Source organism: Salmo salar, chromosome 19 (assembly GCF_965601325.2).
Source record: "Salmo salar chromosome 19, fSalSal1, whole genome shotgun sequence".
Classification (NCBI taxonomy): domain Eukaryota; kingdom Metazoa; phylum Chordata; class Actinopteri; order Salmoniformes; family Salmonidae; genus Salmo; species Salmo salar.
Window position 1 is genome coordinate 50,208,029 of NC_138309.1, and position 21,588 is coordinate 50,229,616.

The window sequence follows — 21,588 nt, forward strand, 5'->3', positions numbered from 1 at the left end:
CTCCTCCACGTCTCCTGATGTACTGGCCTGTCTCCTGGTAGCGCCTCCATGCTCTGGACACTACGCTGACAGACACAGCAAACCTTCTTGCCACAGCTCGCATTGATGTGCCATCCTGGATGAGCTGCACTACCTGAGCCACTTGTGTGGGTTGTAGACTCCGTCTCATGCTACCACTAGAGTGAAAGCACCGCCAGCATTCAAAAGTGACCAAAACATCAGCCAGGAAGCATAGGAACTGAGAAGTGGTCTGTGGTCCCCACCTGCAGAACAACTCCTTTATTGGGGGTGTCTTGCTAATTGCCTATAATTTCCACCTGTTGTCTATTCCATTTGCACAACAGCATGTGAAATGTATTGTCAATCAGTGTTGCTTCCTAAGTGGACAGTTTGATTTCACAGAAGTGTGATTGACTTGGAGTTACATTGTGTTGTTTAAGTGTTCCCTTTATTTTTTTGAGCAGTGTATTTCTAAGTGAAATCATATTTATTCATTCTGGAATTTTGAACAATATGAACATTCCACCCATGAGGCCACCAGGTAATTTGACTTCAGGAAAGTGTTTAATATGGAATCTACAAGGTGCCGAAAGCATTCCACAGGGATACTGTTCCATGTTGACTCCAATGCTTCCCACAGTTGTGTCAAGTTGGCTAGATGTCCTTGGGTGGTGGACCATTCTTGTTACACACAGGAAACGGTTGAGCATGAAAAACCCAGCAGCGTTGCAGTTCCTGACAGACTCAAACTGTTGTGCCTGGCACCTACTACTATACCTTTTCAAAGGCACTTAACTCTTTTGTCTTGCCCTTTCACCCTTTGAATGGCACACACACAGTCAATGTCTCAATTGTCTCAAGGCTTAAAAATCCTTCTTTAACCTGTCTCCTCCCCTTCATCTACACTGATTGAAGTTGATTTAACAGGTGACATCAATAAGGGACCATAGCTTTCACCTGGATTCACCTGGTCAGTTAATGTCATGGAAAGAGCAATCTAGGTCATGCAATGTTTTGTGCGCTCAGTAATATATGCATCTTCTGACAAGATACAAACATCTCATCTAGCTTGAACAAGTCCTCTTGACTGAATGAATGACTGTATGATTGGTGGCTGTAACTCTCTTTGTGGAGTAAGGTTTGTTGCAGAGGAAGGTGTGAGACTGGATCCTCTCAAGGAATCCTTCTCCCTGTTGAGTTTTTCCACGATGCTTCTGCTTCTGATCCAGGCTTCTGGAGATTCTGATCAACATTGTCCATGGTACTGAATATGTGTTACTAGTGCCATTTGGTTGGTTGTTCACCTTTACCATTCTTCACATGATAGTCACCACATGGGCTGCCAATTGTGTCAAATATACTGAACAAGAATATAAGCACAACATGCAACAATTTCAAAGATTTTACTGAGTCAGTCGGTCGCCGTCGCGGGTGACCACTATTTGTCTCATGCAGCACGACACATCTCCTTCACATAGAGTTGATCAGGCTGTTGATTGTGGCCTGTGGAATGCTGTCTCACTCCTCTTCAATGGCTGTGCAATGTTGCTGGATATTGCCGGAAACTGGAACACGCTGTCGTACACGTCAATCCAGAGCATCCCAAACGTGCTCAATGGGTGACATGTCTGGTGAGTATGCAGGCCATGGAAGAACTGGGACATTATCTGCTTCCAGGAATTGTGTACAGATCCTTGTGACATGGGGCAGTGCATTATCATGCGGAAACATGAGGTGAAGGTGGTGGATGAATGGTACGACAATGGGCCTCAGGATCTCATCACGATATCTCTGTGTATTCAAATTGCCATCGATAAAATGTAATTGTGTTTGTTGTCTGTAGCTTATATCTTCTCATACCATAACCACACCGCCACCATGGGGAGCTCTGTACACAAGGTTGACATCAACAAATCGCTCGCCCACACTACGCCATACACGTGGTCTGCAGTTGTGAGGCCAGTTGGACGCACTGCCAAATTATCTAAAATGAGGAAGCTTATGGAAGAGAAATGAACATTCAATTCTCTGGCAACAGCTCTGGTGGACATTCCTCCAGTCAGCATGCCAATTGCACAATCTCTCAGAACTTGAGGCATCTGTGGCATTGTGTTGTGTGACAAAACTGCACATTTTAGAGTGGTCTTTTATTGTAATGATCATGCTGTTTAATCAGCTTCTTGATATGCCACACCTGTCAGGTGGATGGATTATCTTGGCAAAGGATGTAAACAAATTTGTGCACAACGTTTGAGAGAAATAAGCTTTTTGTGCATATGGAACATTTCTGGGATCTTTTATTTCAGCTCATGAAACATGGGACCAAAACTTCACATGTTGCGTTTATATTTTTGTTAAGTGTTATTAGTTAAAATATATTTACGGGAAAACCATAGCTTTTATAGCTGTAGTACATTAGCTTGTCTTCAACCATGAAACATGCAGAGAACTCCACCTAGTGGAGGTTGTGCATCCTCACCACTGCCCAGAAGACATACAGTATATAATGCCATACATTGTCAGTCAGTCTAGTTACACACAGGGGCGCAACTCTAGTTTTAGAAGTGGGGGAGACACAATTATTATTATTTAAAAAATGTATACAGGCGGATAAACACTCCAAACAGCCTACCCGACCGCTCGGAGGCGTCTGTATGGTCCTAAAGCACACCGTTGCCTTGTTTTGTATCACATTCCAATGATAAAACTAGGGGGGGGGGGCAGAAATGCTATTTCAGAATGTGGACATGTCCCCTCCCCGTCCCCAGTGAAAGTTGTGACCCTGGTTACACACATAGATTAATTTACTCCTCACCCTGTTACAGTCATGTTTAGTCATTTATTGAGGCACTTACACAAGAAATCATACAATACTGTTCACGTGTCACATTCTGGTCTCTGTAAACACATTAAAGGTAGAGGGTAAAATACATTCTGTTAGTTAACTCACTGCACTGTCCATTAGGAAAGACACCATGGAAAAACATCACTTAACCCCTAAAGATTAAGACAAAGGCTATCCAACAGGGGTCTGTATGAAACAGTGATTTAGGCAAGTCAGTAAACCTTGAGTCCAAGTCACTTGATAGTGTTAAAAGTTGCTGTCCAAACATTTTAAAGTTTAATTTCATTACAGTGTGGCACATTTGTAAGGCTATTCAAATAGACAATACAGTTATCTAAGACGTATGTTGAATTATGCAAAAGAGAGAGATTGTCTGACAACAAAGTTACAACTTGTCAAGTCCAAGTCTGAGTCAACACTGGTCGAGTCCAAGTCTAAGTCACCACTGGTCGAGTCCGAGTCTGAGTCACCACTGGTCGAGTCCGAGTCTGAGTCAACACTGGTCGAGTCCAAGTCTGAGTCAACACTGGTCGAGTCCAAGTCTGAGTCAACACTGGTCGAGTCCAAGTCTGAGTCAACACTGGTCGAGTCCAAGTCTGAGTCAACACTGGTCGAGTCCGAGTCGAGTCACGAGCTATGTAAATCGTGACCTGTGTCCGAGTCAAGTCCAAGTCACCACTGGTCGAGTCAAGTCTGAGTCCTGGACTAGAGTACTACAACACTACATAAAACAGCAGAGAAGCCACACGCAAAACTGTACAGAGCAGCAGCATGGTGGAGACACACTGTAGACCTAACGTCAGAAAAGTAAACAGAGTTTAACTCACTAGAATATTTAGAAATATGTACTGTACATTTTTGAGAGGTGTTGTGTAAACTCCCAGTAAACTCATAGAATCTGTGTTGATATCAGTGGGCAACGTTCAGCTAGCTTTGACTAGCTTCTGCTACTTCTGAATGTCCAGAGCATTGATGTATGAACTGAATTACCGTCATCTGATAGGTGCGAGAGAGCGATCAGTTTGGTTAAATTAAGGATTACGGTAAGGATTCAGCTGTGTCCGTGTGTGTCCATCTCTGTGTGTGTTGTGCATTCGTGCGTGAATGTGTGTGTGTGTTTGTTACCCGGCCCCCTCATGAGGTGTCACACTCTCCCAGGGACAGATGATCTCCTTCACCTGCCCTCCTCCTCCTCCTCCCCTTCTCGACGCACCCCCACTCTCCTCCTCATCCTCGGAGTCGATGGGGTAGATGCGACACTCTGGAGGGATGTCCACCTTGATCTGGAAAAAACTGAAGGAACGAGGAAAGAGGAATGAGGAGGGAATGAAGGGATGAGGATGCATAAAGGTGTAAGTAAAGGTGTGTGAGCTTACTCTCTGTGACTCACTTGGCAATGCGTCTGGGTGGGGCTTGGCTGGGCTGCTCCGTGCTGATAGGCTGAACGCGGCTGCTGGTCCCGGCGGGGGCAGGACATTTGGGTGACAGGCTGGCGAATACCGTGGAGGAAGTACAGCCCCGCCTCAACAGACGGCCCAATGAGAGAGCCATACGGGAACGAGAAGTGACAGCTGTCCCCCAGCCCTCAGGGCCTGCCTCTCCCCCCTCCAGCCCACCTCCTCTTCCTTCCTCCCACCTGCGTTCTGAGGCGGGGGTGCTGTCTATGGTTACGCTGATGGGTGAAGGGCAGGCGGGGGTGTGGGGGAGACGGAAGGGGAAAGGGGGTGAGGCGGGGGAGGAGGAGGGGGGGCCGGAGTAGACCGCGAGGTGGGGGACGGGTGCTGTAAAGCGACACAGCTGTAGGGGTTAAAGGTCAGAGGTCAGATATAGGGTCAGGGGTGGGAAAGATCACTGAGAGTTCATACTAATACATCGCACACAGGGATGGAGTGGTAAAAATGATGAGTAAACGCTGAACACTGGTAAACTGTAGATGAAGGGCAGCATGGATTGGTCTGGCCCTGTGACAGGAATGACTGAGTTATCTGTGAGTTCTGCTATGGCATTATGGTCCAATGGACAGTGACGGGCACAGTGACTGGATGACACAGTGAAGATGAGATGACAGACAGATATGAATGGTAATTGATGCTTTATTGGACAGATGGTGCAGACATGTAGGTTACAGTAATGACATACAACATATGTGCCATTCCACAAATAGACTGCCTTTAGGGGACCAGCTTTTTGTCTTCATTTTATTCCACCAAATTTGAACATTCTATCATTAATTGCACACGTTCCAACTTCTCAATAAACATGTTACATCTAAAGAGGTCAAATTAAGAAAACATGACTACAAAAGTGACTATTGACAGGGTTGACTGTAACAGGGTTGACGATTTCATCTTAAATCAGCCATAACTCCCATTGTTACAGTCTGAATGGATGCTTGCTGTGTGCAACCGGGAGGAACAATCACAAAAAAATTGAATATTTTTTAAACAGTTCTAGTCTATCTACAATATATATACAAAAGTATGTGGACACCCCTTCAAATTAGTGGATTTGGCTAAATCAGCCACACCCGTTGCTGACAGGTGTATAAAATCGAGCATGCCATGCAATCTCCATAGACAAAGATTGGCAGTAGAATGGCATTACTGAAGAGCTCAGTGACTTTTAATGTGGCACCGTTATAGGATACCACCTTTCCAATAAGTCAGTTCGTCAAATTTCTGCCCTGCTAGAGCTGCCCTGGTCAACTGTAAGTGCTGTTATTGTGAACTGGAAACGTCTAGGAGCATCAACGGCTCAGCCGCGAAGTGGTAGGCCACACAAGCTCACAGAATGGGACCGCCGAGTACTGAAGCGCGTAAAAATCGTCTGTCCTCGGTTGCAACACTCACTACTGAGTTCTAAACTGCTGCTGGAAGCAACGTCAGCACAAGAACTGTTCTTCAGGAGCTTCATGAAATGGGTTTCCATGGTCGAACAAGCCTAAGATTACCATGCACAATGCCAAGCGTCAGCTGGAGTGGTGTAAAGCTCGCCGCCATTGGACTCTGGAGCAGTGAAAACACATTCTCTGGAGTGATGAATCACGGTTCACCATCTGGCAGTCCGACGGACTAATCTGGGTTTGGCAGATGCCAGGAGAATGCTGCCTGCCCGAATGCATAGTGCCAACTGTAAAGTTTGGTGGATGAGGAATAATGGTTAAGGCCCCTTAGTTCCAGTGAAGGGAAATCTTAACATTTACTTACTGACTTTATTGTCCCCACGGGGAAATTGTGTTGCAGTGTCACGTACACATTTAAAGTGGCGTTTAAATACAAAACAAAATTTACAATATAACTTTCATAACAGTTACATACCAATTAAACTTATTTTTTTAAAGACTAGCCTGCTGGCCTTACTGAGTCGATAGGAACATTAGGCTGAGCTATTTAGGAGGGATATCACACCTGGCACAAATGATTGTCTAGTTCCGTTTTTCCTGCTGAGGGGTGCCCTATATCTGCGCCCAGAGGAGAGTAGTTCAACGTCCGGGTACAGGGGGTGGCTTGGGTCTAATTAAAAACATAAAAGAACGCCACACCAAACGTCACACACACTGCAGGATGCAACAGAGCCGCGCCCACTGTCATCATAACACTACAGCATACAATGACATTCTAGACAATTCTGTGGTTCCAACTTTGTGGCAACAGTTTGGGGCCCTTTCCTATTTCAGCATGACAATGCCCCCGTGCACAAAGCCGAGGTCCATACAGAAATGGTTTGTCGAGATCAGCGTGGAAGAACTTGACTGGCCGGCACAGAGCCCTGACTTCAACCCGATCGAACACCTTTGGGATCAATTGGAACGCCAACTGCAAGCCAGGCCTAATCACCCAACATCTGTGCCCGACCTCACTAATGCTCTTGTGGCTGAATGGAAGCAAGTCCCCACAGCAATGTTCCAACATCTAGTGGAAAGCCTTCCCAGAAGAGTGGAGGCTGTTATAGCAGCAACGGGGGAGTCAACTCCATATTAATGGCCATGACTTTGGAATGAGATGTTCAACAAGGTGTCCACATACACTACATGACAGAAGAGTATCTATGGGTAACAGGGTTGACGTGTTATGCTCGATGTTCTCAGTTTTCCACCACAAAACACCAGAAAATGGCCAGAAAAAGTAGAGCCATCTCAACTTCTATTAAATGTTCAATGTTTCTTAAAAAAAGGAATAGTGTTAACATATTAACACAAGAGTTGAGTTCACGTTACAGGGTTAACCCTGAGGGACAAATTAAGAGTTTATTTCCAAAATGCTATATATATCCATAACAGAAATGTTGGTAAATTAGCTTTTACTGTTTGAAGAACTTATGGAAGAGATTAGTGGAAAAACACACCATCTAATCATGGCATGGGGTTGTTCAATGACAGGCATGTATTTGTTTATAATCTGTCACTTGATGGTTTCATTTCAGAGACAAATAATCATGTTTTTTGCTAAACGCTATATATCCGCCTCACTCTCAGAGAAATAAGTAGTACTGCTAGGTTTTACATAAAACAATTATTCAATACAGTAATATGAGATCTGTATGTAAAACATTTGACATTTTAGTTATTTAGCAGATGCTCTTATTCAGAGCGATTGACAGTTAGTCAATTTATCTTAAGATATCTAGGTGAGACAACCACCTATCACAGTCAAATACAGAATACGAACATTTCATTCCAGCTAAATAATGGATTTATAGTGAATGGCAAAACCTTTTTTTAATCTATTAATTAAACAACTTAGAACAGTAATATTGTACACACAGGAAGGCTCCCATAAGCAACCATTTCTGATGAAACAAAAACACAAAATGTGAAAAATTGGTGGATATAGCATTTTGGAAATAAACCCTTCAAATGTAAATTAAATGAATCACATTAAATAAGATCGTTCCCTAAGCAACAAAAGAACTAGGACTGATGGTGAAAACTTTGGGAAGATCTTGGGGTTAAGTGGGTTAAAATCTTCCTAGAAGTTGGACAAACATGACTTGCGACATGCCAAAATGGGAATTTTCAGTTAAAACACAATTTATTTGAATGAGAAAACATTGCTATTGGCATTGTTTACCGTGGTTTATGTACACACAATGTCTGAGGGACATAAAAGGCACTCTATTGGTGGAACAACCCAGATATGTCCCTATTGGTGGAACATCCCAGATATGTCCCTATTGGTGGAACAACCCAGATATGTCCCTATAGGTGGAACATGAAGCTGATGACATTGAAAGAGAGGTGAGAGACGCAGAAACCGGTGAGACGCAGGTGAACATACCATCAAGACTAAAACACTATCAACTGTGACATTTACTATGATTTTCTAGAATAATGTGAACAGAAAACACTTAATAACTTTACATGTAACAGTCTGTGGTTGTACTGCGTTAGACTGAGTCAGACATTACTGTTCTTCTAGTATACAGTTCATAGAAATTCAAAATTGCACATTTCATTTCAAATCTTCACAAATTATCAGCACTGCTGTCCTCCAAACTATTTTTAAAGATAGCAACAACGTTGCTTCGTTTTCATTGGGTGTGTAGCCTATGTGTGTGTGTGTGTGTGTAGTTGTGCTTCTAGAAGTGTGTGTATTTATGTCAATGCATGTGAGTATGTCTGTGGTCTATTTTTTGGGTGGGGGCACCTCCTTGCCCTTGTTGCTGAGTTTACTCATGACCTGTGTGATGTCCACAGGTCCACTGGTGGCCATCCTGGCTCTCTCCTCCTTCTCCTGCTGGCGGACGATGATGGGACTGATGCTGGGACGACGCTTCCTCGCATTGGCCTCCAACTGGGACACACTGGAGAAGGGAGGTGGCGGAGAAAGAGTTATTAACGTCCTTACAGCTACAAAGTCTTTATATCTCTGCATTGACGGAGATAGACATGACAGTCCAGACAATATGTCAACTGTACTGACACACAGCACTGACCTGAACCTGTGTTGATCAGGACCGATGGCCCTCTTCTGAGTGTCCTTAAACACTGGAGACTTCAGGTACCGCCCATAAGAGTCCTATAACAACACACTTAGATACCTCCTATACGTGTACTGAAAGTTTTACTCCAAAATAAGTTAGTCAGGAATGTTACATCATGGCAGCCATTTTGTGTTTGATTTCTCCAGTTACAGCAGGCAGAGGGCCAGTAGTATTAATGCGGTGAAACTGACCTTCTTCATCAGCATGAAGATGTGTGTCTGAGCTGCGTCCAGTACGTATCTGTGAGGGTGTTTCAGCCCTTTAACCGTCACTTCCATGGTCTTCCCGTCAATGTTGATCCACCGGGGGGCGCCACGCGCCAAGAAAGTCCTGACCAGAGACATGAGTGAGTGTGAGTTTGTGTGTGTGTGTGTGTGTGTGTGTCTGTGTGTGTATGTGTGTGTCTTACTTGTAGACCTGCTGGGCCTTCTCGTTCATGGTAGCAGCCGTTCCCCACTTCAGATCCTCACATGCCTCCCAGAATGCCAGGTTCTCACCTGTCAATCAATCAGTCAACCAATCAAACTTGACTTTTATAATATCAACCCCTAATAGAACAAGTAGATGCACCTTCAGAAGAGCCAGATGGTTGGGTGTCAAAGGGACTGGTACGTTACTGCCTAGAATTCTCTATTAGGTGTTTATATAATATGTATTTAATCAGGTTAGTCTCGCTGAGATGAAAATCTATTTTTCAAGAGAGACCTGGACCAACATATAATACCATTGTTGTAATGTTTTCCCAATGTTGTCATAACATTGCATCAACATACCGCTGAACTCCTTCTTGAGGAAGAGTCTGAAGTCATCTCTGCCTCGAGGGTCAGAGAGCAACTCCCCAAAACTGAACGTCCACCTCTCCACACGCATCTTAGTAGGAATATCCACACTGACAGACATACACACACACAGACACACACACATGAATGTCCATGTATTGATACTGTATAAGTTAAAATGATACATTCTATAACAACAGGTAGGACAGAAAGAGTAAGTTGAACAGTTGGGGATCAGACTCACTTGGCCATGTTGAGCAACCAGTAGGTGACATCATCGGTGACCCAGGGGTTGCTAGGGAGACAGGGGGCTAGGAAAGGGTCGTGCTTATTACAGGTGACGGAGTATTTCACCAGACTGGAGAAGAGAGAGAACACGCACACACAAACAACTACTACTATGTTGGAGAGAACGGAGAATGATGCTTTTCAGCACCTAGTCATACAAATGTTTTCACCATTTATTACGACACAGTGCCTAGTATGTGAGTTCAGTTTTTAACCCTGGGTGTGTCAAATGTGACGAAATGTAAACTAGACGTACGCTCCGATAGAGACAGACGACTTGACCCTCGGCCTCATGATGGACTGCTGGGTAAAAATCATCTACAGGAAAAAGGAAGTGGTCATCAACACAGACAAAAGGAAGGAGGAACTGGTCATATGTAAATGAGCTAATTATGTTAGGATATAAAATGTTGTTACTAACAATTCTTCTGAAGAAGTCTGAAGTTTCTTTCTGGAAAATAAAACAATGATTTGGTTATCTCAAAGCAGAATGGCCAGCTACAGTCAACTTTGTTCCATTAGACATAAAGTAATAATGTGGTATTTATCACTACACTTAATGGTTTGTGTGTGTGTGCATGTGTGTGTGTGTGTGTGAGTGAGTGTGTGTGTGCAGACGGAAGTACTCTTAAAAGTTGAAACAGTAAAAGAGAAGAGAACCTGCAGAGAGAAAAGAGAAGAGAAGGGGGATATCCTGTCAATTCAATCAAATAGAAATCAAATGAAGGGTGCAATCTGCAATATCTTCAGTTGAAGTCTGAGATTGGATTTGGCTAACAGAGTAGACAGGTGTGGTGTGATTGGTTGACAGAGTGTCCAGATGTAATGTGGGGGCAAGTAGAAGGGTGTGTACCTGTATCTAATGTCAGATTACCACAGTTGAAATCCTCTTATCAAATATAAGCAGCTTGAATAGAGCCGTGCTAGGTCACAATGACGAACCTGTAGTTACAATACACCCTCAGCATAAGCAGGCTAATCCACACACACACACACACACACACACACACACACACACACACACACACACACACACACACACACACACACACACACACACACACACACACACACACACACACACACACACACACACACACACACACACACACACTGACCTGTTACCTCCTCTGCGTTGGGGTCTACCATGCGTTCTAGTCCGTAGTCCATTGCACTGACAGTCCCTGGCTCCAGACAGACAGACAGACAGGGTAATGTGCACGGTATGATAATATAATTTGAGAGCATGGTGTGTTGTTCTGTTGATTGGTATAAGACTGAGAAATTAGCTAGGCCCCCTACCCCTCCGCCCCTAATGAGAATATCCAGCATGCATCATTCTCTACCCATGATTCCTTATTAGCAGCCTGTCTGTCTAGACAGAGGTAAAGGCCAAAACTCCTACCTGCAGAGACACACATCATCTCACCCAAAGATATATTCACCTGTCAGCAGAATAATGTATGATAATCAATCTGATCATATTTACTGTCTGATAAGTTCAGTTTGAAGACAGGATTAACCATTTACTGCAGTGGGCTAAATCAGGGCCACACAGAGTGATTATTGGTGGTCTTAAACAAATCTACTCTGATACAAAAGTATACACCTCACACACACATGGTTATGGGTTTAAAGAAAGAAGACACCTGGACCATGTCAGATATAGAGTTTAAATGTATTACATTTTGAGTTGCATCTCAATATTACACTTTAAATACATCACTGAAGACTGAAATATAACAAAACCGTTAGAAACATAGAAACACTGGATATTTTCTTTTTAAATAATGTTAATTAATTATGAAATTATGAAAACTATTAATAACATTCCACCCATGAAGACACTAGGTAATTTGACTGCAGGAAAAGGCTACCATACAACAGTTTACTGGGTCTCTCATTGGCACCAGTGTATGATAAAGGTACAGTGACACATTTTTTTTAACATGACTTAAAAAACGTAAGCCTATGCAACATTAACCAATTAAAAACAGTTCTGTAGCGATGAGGTTTGTACAGTAAGCTAAAGGCCCAATACATTATCACTGCATATTGGCTACGCTTCAATTGCCCTGCCATTGTTCTTCTCAGACCATTTTGAAATTTATTTCAAACTTTTAGGTATATGAAAGGAGAAAGGGGATACCTAGTAATTTGCACAACTGAATGCATTCAACCAATAGATCATTTGTTGTATTACTTGTGAGGCACAGCTTAGTGAGCATCATAATTTGCTTTTTTTTTTTTTTTTTACTGGACTGATGGCCTGCGTTTGATGGTCAGTCTGAGGGGAGGGAGCAGCGGTGAGGCTGCCTCTCACCCGACTCACCGTCCCTCCTCTCTCCCTCCCTCTGCTGAGAAAGGGGGACACAGTCTTCCAGCTGATAGTGAAACTTAAGTCGCACTGCATTATGTCTGCACCAATTCATGTTGTTACTCCTATGACCAGAGAAAGGTAAATATTCCTCGATAGAAAAGAAAAGACACAAGCCGTTAATAATGACAACGCAAGCTTATCGGAAAACGTTGCTATACGCATTCATCACAGTGCTGGTTGTAGCGTGAGTGGAAGTAGGGAGAACGCACATTTTATGGCTTACAAGTGTTTAACAAAGTGTTGACAGTGCTCAATAAGAACTTAATGTGAGATTTCAAAACTTTTAAAAGCATGATTAGAGAGAGACTGAATGAATATGGCAAAAAGCTGCTGTTTTTATGAGTAAGTTCATGTTTAAGTTCGTATTCATTCAGTCTGAATGAATACGAACTTAAACATGAACTTACTCATAAAAACAGCAGATTTTTGCCATATTCATTCAGTCTCTCTCTAATCACGGTTTTAAAAGTTTTGAAATCTCACATGATCAACTTTGCTGTGCATTCAAAGTTTATTTTTACAGTCTATGGAGCGAGGAAACAGTGCAGACACGGTGATCTGAGCTATCTGATTGGTCAGCGATAGGCCTATAAGTGCACTTGATTTGTTCTCGGGGCCTGCCAGGTAAGGAGAGTTCTACCTTCAGACACATGCGCTAGGGCTGCTGAATCAAGTGCACCTATCGCCAACAGTACTAGCGCTGCTGAATCAAGTGGGCTTCTGAATCAAGTGGGCTGCTGAATCAAGTGGGCTGCTGAATCAAGTACACCTATTGCCAATAAAAATAAATGCAAGGCTTTATCGTTGGGTTTTTTACAGAAATGTTTGGTGATCGACTAGGAATGCTTTGGAGATTGTCCAGTCGATTGCAATTGACCGGTTGGAGACCACATACAGTTTGATGTAGTGTGTGCGGTGTGTGTGTGTGTGTGTGTGTGTGTGTGTGTGTGTGTGTGTGTGTGTGTGTGTGTGTCTCACCGGAGGTCTGTGTACAACCCAGTAGGCTCTCTCCTGGCAGTCAAATACCGCTCGATCAGGCTTCTTCCTCTCCTTCCCCGCCCTGCGCGCACACACACACACACACACACACACACACACACACACACACACACACACACACACACACACACACACACACACACACACACACACACACACACACACACACACACACAGCTGTTAGTTAACTCACACAGCTGTGAGTTAGAGGCCTGATAAACAATCTATGTTCCCACGTAAACAGTCTGTGGATGAATGGATGTTAGTGTAGTCTGTTTCTGCCAGACTAACCTGTACTGTTCTTTAGCCTGCATCACAATGAAGTCCCACTTATGGTTCATCCACTTGTGAAGGCTGCTATACTGCTCCTGAAGAGAAAACACAGATGTGTGTTACCACTTAGACAGATGTGGGCCTGTGTGTGTGTGTGTGTGTGAGAGAGAATGTCTCTCACCTGTTCATGCATCTCTAGTACTCCTTTCTTGCGGATGTTTCTCTTGGCCAGGTAGATTGCTGAAAAATAAACATGATTTTATTAGTTGTTTTTTTTACTTATTCATGTGTGGCATATTGCGCCACAATATTGTTTTGAACGTTCGTTTTAGGACTGAGCATTCTACTTGATGCATCGTCATTGAGCGCTGATAAAGATTTATTCCAAAGTGCAGTACTGTGGCTTGAAAACACGATGACATTTCTAAAGAAGGCGAATAATTCGTAGGAAAACCTTTTGTCATCATTTCGATGTCGCCAGATTGACTTTAGTTGCAGTATAACATTAGCTTGCTAGCTAAGATTGAGGGGAGACTTCCAGATTTTAGCTAGCTAACGTTAGCACTGCTAGCAATTTTTTATTAACTTTGCTAGCTAATGACAATATTTCCATCTGTCTAAAGTAAATTCGACAACATGATGATTGTTTCCTACTAAATATGTGCCTACTTTAGCAACGTCATCGTATTCCCAAGCCCCTATAGTGTAATTTGGACTAAACAGTCATTAGCCCTGGTTTAGAGTCCTTAGCTCCCGTTCTACTTTTGAGCATCAATATGGCTGCTCCATCTGTAGAACATTGATTAAAAATGGCAACGACGCGACCGAGTGATGGAGGTGCAACACACGAATATGTCCACAATGTAGGTGACCTAACAATAAAGAAAGCTTTAAAGCTGCAACATGTAACTTTTTGGGCGACCCGACCAAATTCACATAGAAATGTTAGTTATAGATCTGTAATTCTCATTGAAAGAAAGTCTAAGAAGCGGTAGACCTGTTCTATGTGTGCTACTTCTATGCTTCAAATGTAGTTTTTGCATATTTTATTTTCAGTTTTGTACACCAGCTTCATTAGCTGAAAATGCAATATTTTTTGTTATGGAAAATAGATTTCACCGCGGTTTAGATGGAACAATGATTCTCTACACTATACTTAGTTGTTTTGTCACATAAACTGAAATTAGGCAAACTATTAGAATTTTATCAACCAGGAAAGTGCACCTTTAACTATGTTTGTCTCGTTGTGTGTATCTCACCATAGTCTGTGTCCTCTACAGGCCACTGCTGGGCCGGCCAAAAGTATGGTGTCTGAGAGAAGACAAAAAGCACAGAGGTTTGGCATAGAGTTAGGCGTATGGGGTTGGTTAAGGTTTATAAGGTGTTGTCGCGGTTACCTGAAAGCGGTAGAGGGCTGTGTCTGGTTTGATGACTAGTCGTTTATGATCCTGGAGGGGATAGATGTACCCAAACGCCACCAACATGGTGCCCAGAGCCCACGCTTCTACACAGACAGAGAGAGAGAGAGAGGGGAAGATGGAGATAAGGAGCGAGAGACAGAGAGAGAGGGAGAGGGAGAATATGAGAGAGAAAGAGAACCGTAATTCAAGAATGTTCTGTGTATGTCTGAGAAGAAAGCTCTCTTACCTTCTGCCTCTATAGTGTAACGGTTGGCTAGCCATGTCACGACATCCTCACCTGAAGAAGGTTGCAAAAAACATCACAACTATTATAGAGATATGACATCACATGTATGACATCAGATGGACACTTTCATTGATGTTACTCTGTAATATAAAGAGGGTGTGGAAAGTAGATGAGAGAGAGAGAGAAAAAGGAAGAGGAGGAGGATATTAGAGCGACCGAGAGAGAGATAGAGACACAGAAAGAGAGAGAGGGAGAGAGAAAAAGGGAGAGTAGAAAGAGAAAAAGGGAGAGTAGAAAGAGAGACTGCCCACAGAACATTACATGTGGAGTCTGTAAATGCCAGAGGCCTCCCTCTGAGAGAAACTACTGCTGAAACAGTCAATATACTGAGAGGGGATGATGAGAGGGGAGGGGAGCTTCTATTTTGCAAACCAAATTTCCATAAGGGATTCTGGGAGATCTATTCTATTCCAGTCTGTTCTGTTCTATTATTTACCAATGATAGAATACCAGAAATGGGCCAGGCTGAAGTGGCGTCATTAAAACTCAAGAGTATAGGTTCTTTATCAATCTCTCTCTCTTCTTTCTTCTCTCACCCTCCTTCACACTCTATTCTCTCTCTCCCTCCTTCATCATCTCTCTCTCCATCCTTCTCGCTCTCTATCTTTCTCTCACTCTATCATTCACTCTCTCATTGTCTCTCCCTCCATCATCTCTCTCTCATCCTTCTCTCTCTCCATCCTCTCTCTCCATCCTTCTCTCTCTATAGCCTTCATTCTCTCTCCCTCCATAATCTCTCTCATCCTTCTCTCTCTATCCTTCCTTCTCTCCCTCTCCTCTCTTTTGCCTTCCTTCTCACCCTCCTACACTCTCTCCCTCTCAGTAAGAGGTTGTCATGGAGATAGAATATTGAGCTCAAGACATGGGAAAAAATAGGAGTTACCTAACCTATGGCAACCACTATCAATCCACTAAGTGTGTTTTTCTGTGTGCTTCTTTGTGTGTGTGTGTGTGTGTGTGTGTGTGTGTGTGTGTGTGTGTGTGTGTGTGTGTGTGTGTGTGTGTGTGTGTGTGTGTGTGTGTGTGTGTGTGTGTGTGTGTGTGTGTGTGTGTGTTTACCTGTGATAGCGTGTGGTATAGTAGTGATAACCAGTTTCTGGGGTTGTGACTTGACTCCAGTCTTTGGATCCTGCATCTCCAGCATCACAGCCTCCACCTGGAAGACAACAGGAACACAACACATCACTAACGGCGTACACCACTACAGAGGCAGGTCACCAAGACAACAGGTTGTCAAAATAATAGGTTACCATGACAGTAGGACAGACAGTCAACAGGTTACTATGACGAGACAGGTCAGAGCCATATATGCATATAATTACAGAATTCTATTACTTTTAAGTAGTACTATTACTATTAAATAATAGGATGTCTGTGCCTTGTAGTTCTGAGACAGGTTATTGGGAGGACTGTGAGGAAGGAGACAGGGAACACAAACATGCATATACACGCTATGTGGAGGAAGGACATTGTTCCTCTTAATGTTTGGAGAACCAGTGTGTTTCAGCAAGTAGGGTTCTGTCTGCCTGCCTGTTTTGAACCCGGCTACCAGTGTGTCTCAGTCAGTCTTGCGTGTAGAGCTATATCCCAGTCTGTTTTAAACCTTCCTGTTCTGGCCTGTCTCTGACTGATATGAAGGGGCTTTCTGCCAGAGGCTTTGATGTCATGTGACAGTAACACCATCCAGCTAGGTTCAGCCAACCACAGGGACTCTCAGCACCCTCTGGGCACTAACTGTCACTGGGCCAAACGAAGCTTGTAAATAGGCTAAACATCATAGTATTGAGTTACACAGAGAACCCAGTTTTAGTACCCTGTTGGTAACAGAAGCAAGTACAACAAGCATAGTCCCAGCTGGAAAAGCACTAGGATCTGTCCTCTCCATACTGCTACTGTCTGGATTAACCGGCTGATGGTGGTGCGGTTAATACTAATCAGACTAATGCTGATCATGCTCACTGACCGCATCAATGAGTAGCAATACAATGCTAAAGAGAACACCGTGTCAATCAAAGTCAAAATAAAGATACCAGTAAGTGAAAGGCTGTCATTTACTTGAACACATTGAGAATAGGTGGTCTCGCTCTCATTTTACTGCGTAGCTTTCGAGATCTTGCAGTCTTCACCTGTGAAACAACTAAACATGACCGGTTATAATTCCCAGGCTTTCCTGTGAATTATGTTTTCTGATAACTGAGTTTTCAAATTGGCCATTGTAAGAGAAAATGGCATGTTAGGAAAATATATGTGTATGTATTATTATCATATAGGTGCATTGGGTTGACAGACATTGATCGAATAATAGCAGAAAAACAGAACTGCCCACCAACGTCTATTTTTTATTTTTTTGTACATTTAGTGAAATTGTCGACGAACGTAAATTGAACGTGAAATCAACAAAAAACGTCCTCATGCCATTGGATTTAGGTTAAAAATTGGATGAAAATAATGCGCCATTCCACTACGTTTAAGACTTTTTTGCGAATCCAATTAGTTTTCAACGTTGATGAATGTTATGACATTTGGGGTTTGAAATTAAGTGGAAACAACGTTGATTCAACCAGTCTTTGCCCAGTGTATGAAGTACACACAGACGATTTTATTTTAAGAACTAAATATAGCAAGACAGCCTAGATGTATGCGTCTGCGGTGTGTATCATAACCGTATCATAATGTCTGATAAAGCTAACCGACCTTTTTGAGACATGCCATCCTCGGTCGGAACCTCTGTCCATGATCCCGTACATTTCTGATGGTCATGTTGTTTCCTTTCCTCCCCTCTTATTCGCTATGATAACGCCAATACTGAATTAATTTAGTCTAATATTTCTCCAGCCAAAGCGAAGATGCTGGATGCGAGTGAATAAGCAAGCAGTTTATCAATACAATGACCAGCAGCAAGCATCCATAGAGATGGAGAGGGATTGCGTATCAGCCAATCAGGGCACTGTTCTATATTACCGCCAGTGATTTTACCTGCCTGTCACTGCCTGGGTTTCCGCTAGCTTCTATAGCTGCAAAGTCACATTCCACAGCCACCTGCCTGTCACTGCCTGGGTTTCCACTAGCTTCTATAGCTGCAAAGTCACATTCCACAGCCACAAAGTCAAAATTGGCCACAATGGCGGAATTTGTTGTCTTAATTTAAGGTTAGGGTTTGGCATTAAGTTAACAGTGTGGTCAAGGTTATGTTTAAAATGCAATTTTAAGTAGATAAATTGTAGAAATGGGCGAGGTTTATGACTTTGTGGCTATAAAAGCTAGTGATGACCCACAGACTGTGTTATAACAGTTACCGGTCACGCTCTGCGTTTACGCAACTGTGACCACTAGGTGATGACGTTGGGTTATAAATCTCAGTTTACATATTTCATGATTAAATTATGATTGTAATTTGGCAGTGTTGAATTGTTCTGTTAAATGTTAAATGATGCATTTAATGTGATGTGAATAATAAGGTGTTTCAATGCTATAATTTTAGGCACAGCTATTTTCTTTCATTTGGTCAACTTTGGTAAAACATTTGGTTTAATTGAGGATTTAAAAACGTTTTATCAGGGCAAAACTACATGTTTTATTGAAAATACAAAATCACATGGTTGAGTGATGAGATACGGTATTCATTTAGCATAGCAAGAAAGGCATTATATACAAGATTTGTTTACTGTATACTACAGTGGAGGCTGCCGAGGGGAGGATGGCTCATAATAATGGCTGGAACGGAGCAAATGGAATGCTATCAAACTATGTGTTTGATGTATTTGATACTATTCTACTAATTCCGCTCCAGCCATTACCACGAGCCCGTCCTCCCAATTAAGGTGCCACCAACCTCCTGTAGTATACTTAAGCAATAAGGCACCTCGGGGGGTTGTGGTATATGGCTAATATACCACAGCTAAGGGCTGTATCCACGCACGATGCAACGCGGACTGCCTGGATACAGCCCTTAGCCGTGGTATATTGGCCATATACCACAAACCCCCGAGGTGCCTTATTGTGAATATAAACTGGTTACCAACGTAATTAGAGCAGTAAAAATACATGTTGTCATACCCGTGGTATATGGTCTGATATACCACACCTGTCAACCAATCAGCAGTCAGGGCTCGAACCACCCAGTTTATAATATATTGTCAAAGCACACTTCCTGGTTGTAAAAGAGGGATGGGCTTGGCCCTCTGTGTGTGTTTATTTGTATCTCCATTTGCTTTTTCAGAAGCAGCAGCTACTCTTCCTGGAGTCCACAAAAAAACATGACAAGATAAAAACACTCATACACTGATAGTCACACAAATAATGTGCGTTTGTGTGTGAACGAGCTGCCTAGCGAAAGCGGTGTGTGTCACATATAGTACATAGAATTGGAATCATTATATTTCTATAGTGTAGTCGCGTTTCCGCGCGCCTCACATGAACGAGCAAACACTCTCCCGTGTATCGATGAAGCTGGTTGAAACATGGCGGACTTCCTGCCGACCCGATCCGTGCTAAACCAGTGCTTCCCAGTTTGCCTGCTTACCAGCACCGAGGTTGAACAGCTGAGGAAATCTAAGGAGATTGACAAAAGTCTTTCCCGAGACAAAACCTACGCGGAACGACTAGTAAAGATACTTTTACTGGGCGCGGGCGAAAGCGGCAAGTCCACTTTCCTCAAACAGATGAGGATCATCCACGGGCAGGACTTCGACCAGCAAGATCGTGAAGAGTTCCGGGCAACAATTTACAGCAATGTTATCAAAGGTAACTAGGGAGAACGACTACGGGACTAAAAAACTACGAGTTAACATTCTGGAAGCTTCTTTCGAGCCCTAGTGAAAGTTGAGTGGTAAAAAAAACGTTTGGGCGAAGTTTACATTCTGTGTATGCGTGGAGCTGCTCGCTGTAGTTAGCAGCTAAATTAGTTAACTATGGGTTTAACGTTAGCTTCAGAACTACAATTAAACAGTCACAGTTTAGTGGATGAACGCCAGTGTTGTTTATGACTAACGTTGTCGGCTAGTATGAGAGTGTCTCAGCTTTTAATGTAAAAGGGCCATTTTATGTTATAACTAGTTAAATCCGATGCAAAAAGGGTCATTAGGACGCATCCTTTAGAAAGTGTTAACCTACTTCCTGCTGTCAACTCTTCAATGGCGAAGCTGCATAAAGATGTCGGCATTCAGATGACATCATTGTTTTACCATATGTCGGCATTCAGATGACATCATTGTTTTACCATATGTCGGTATTCAGATGACATCATTGTTTTACCTTATGTCGGTATTCAGATGACATCATTGTTTTACCTTATGTCGTATTCAGATGACATAATTGTTTTACCTTATGTCGGTATTCATGTCATAAGAAGAAATTCCCCTCGACCACGCCCACAAATTGGGGAAAACAAACCCACATTGACCCCCCATTGTAAAACATAAATAAAATAAAAAGCCTGCTTAGTCATCCATATTTAATTCTACAGAAATGTCAGCCTGCGAGAAGAGCCCTGTGGCTTTCAGCTTAAATCATGGTCAACAGATGCTGACTTAGACACAATATTTTGCAGTCCCTCCAGGATTTTGCGATAAAAAAATAAAAATAAAATGTATTTATGCGGCCAAAAATGCTTGATTTTTGCAGCAGCATTTCTGAAATTCTACGATACATTTTGCGATGTTTTTTTCTCGCGTTAATTTCATATAAAGCAATAAAGTCATATGTGCTCAGTTTTAGGACGATTTTAAGCACAATACATAATACAAAAACAATTAAACATTTGAAGTGCTCAATTTTGTTTATTTTCCTGAACAGCAATTTCTCTGAACAAAAAAGGTGTGGAAGCTAGCTCAGATTTCCAACATATAAAAAAAAAAAAAACGCATGGCCCCTTAATCTGTAGATAGTATAAAAGATTAAACTACAACAAAAGAAACACCTGGGGTCCAATCTGCAATTAAGACATATTATATCTCAAGTTCATCTTCCATGAAAACAATTAGAGACAAATTTATATTTTCGTCTGTTTCTTTTTTTGAACAAACACAGCTCTTTTTCTGAACATAAGAGCTAGCGAGGGCCTAGCTCATCTAGGCCTATATCGCAATGTAATCCTCCATTTCATCCTCTCTATCCTCCTCCATATCAGTTGCTCCACTGCGGACTCGTTGGTTGTGGTACAGTACGTTTTACAGAGATTTTAAAACGGAAAAGCTGTCAAATTTCTCTGTGCTTTGAGCAGCACTCTCCATAGACAGACTGGGGAAAGCAGAGTGCCGACCACCCTACTAAAGCCAAGGTTAGCGGAGTAAAAGTTTGAGTAATACGCCGCTCACCTTGATTCTTTCAGCGCTCAT

At 42.6% G+C, this 21,588-nt stretch overlaps 2 protein-coding genes across 3 annotated transcripts; one reads left to right on the forward strand and one right to left on the reverse strand.

The window, feature by feature from the left end:
- Window positions 1-2,819: 2,819 nt before the first annotated feature.
- Window positions 2,820-18,177, reverse strand: rgs9b (regulator of G protein signaling 9b). Of its 2 annotated transcripts, XM_014158151.3 has the most exons (19): window positions 17,948-18,177; window positions 16,313-16,409; window positions 15,194-15,244; window positions 14,944-15,050; window positions 14,806-14,857; window positions 13,728-13,786; window positions 13,565-13,641; window positions 13,253-13,334; window positions 11,020-11,082; window positions 10,316-10,345; window positions 10,151-10,212; window positions 9,851-9,964; window positions 9,601-9,716; window positions 9,237-9,324; window positions 9,019-9,157; window positions 8,780-8,862; window positions 8,524-8,647; window positions 4,236-4,642; window positions 2,820-4,138 (listed from the first exon to the last, which is right to left on the reverse strand). In XM_014158151.3, exons 1-19 carry the CDS (start codon window positions 18,011-18,013, stop codon window positions 3,967-3,969), a joined length of 1,989 nt encoding a protein of 662 aa, XP_014013626.1. In that variant the 5' UTR covers window positions 18,014-18,177; the 3' UTR covers window positions 2,820-3,966. The 2 variants fall into 2 exon arrangements, with proteins under 2 accessions (XP_014013626.1, XP_045558332.1); XM_045702376.2 differs by lacking the exons at window positions 2,820-4,138; window positions 4,236-4,642 and having other exon boundaries at window positions 4,921-8,647; window positions 17,948-18,176.
- A 1,513-nt stretch (window positions 18,178-19,690) lies between these two features.
- gna13 (Guanine nucleotide-binding protein alpha-13 subunit) lies at window positions 19,691-20,821 on the forward strand. The gene is given in 1 exon segment (NM_001141356.1): window positions 19,691-20,821. A coding segment is annotated over 1 exon segment (291 nt). The 5' UTR covers window positions 19,691-19,713; the 3' UTR covers window positions 20,005-20,821.
- The last annotated feature ends 767 nt before the right edge of the window (window positions 20,822-21,588 follow it).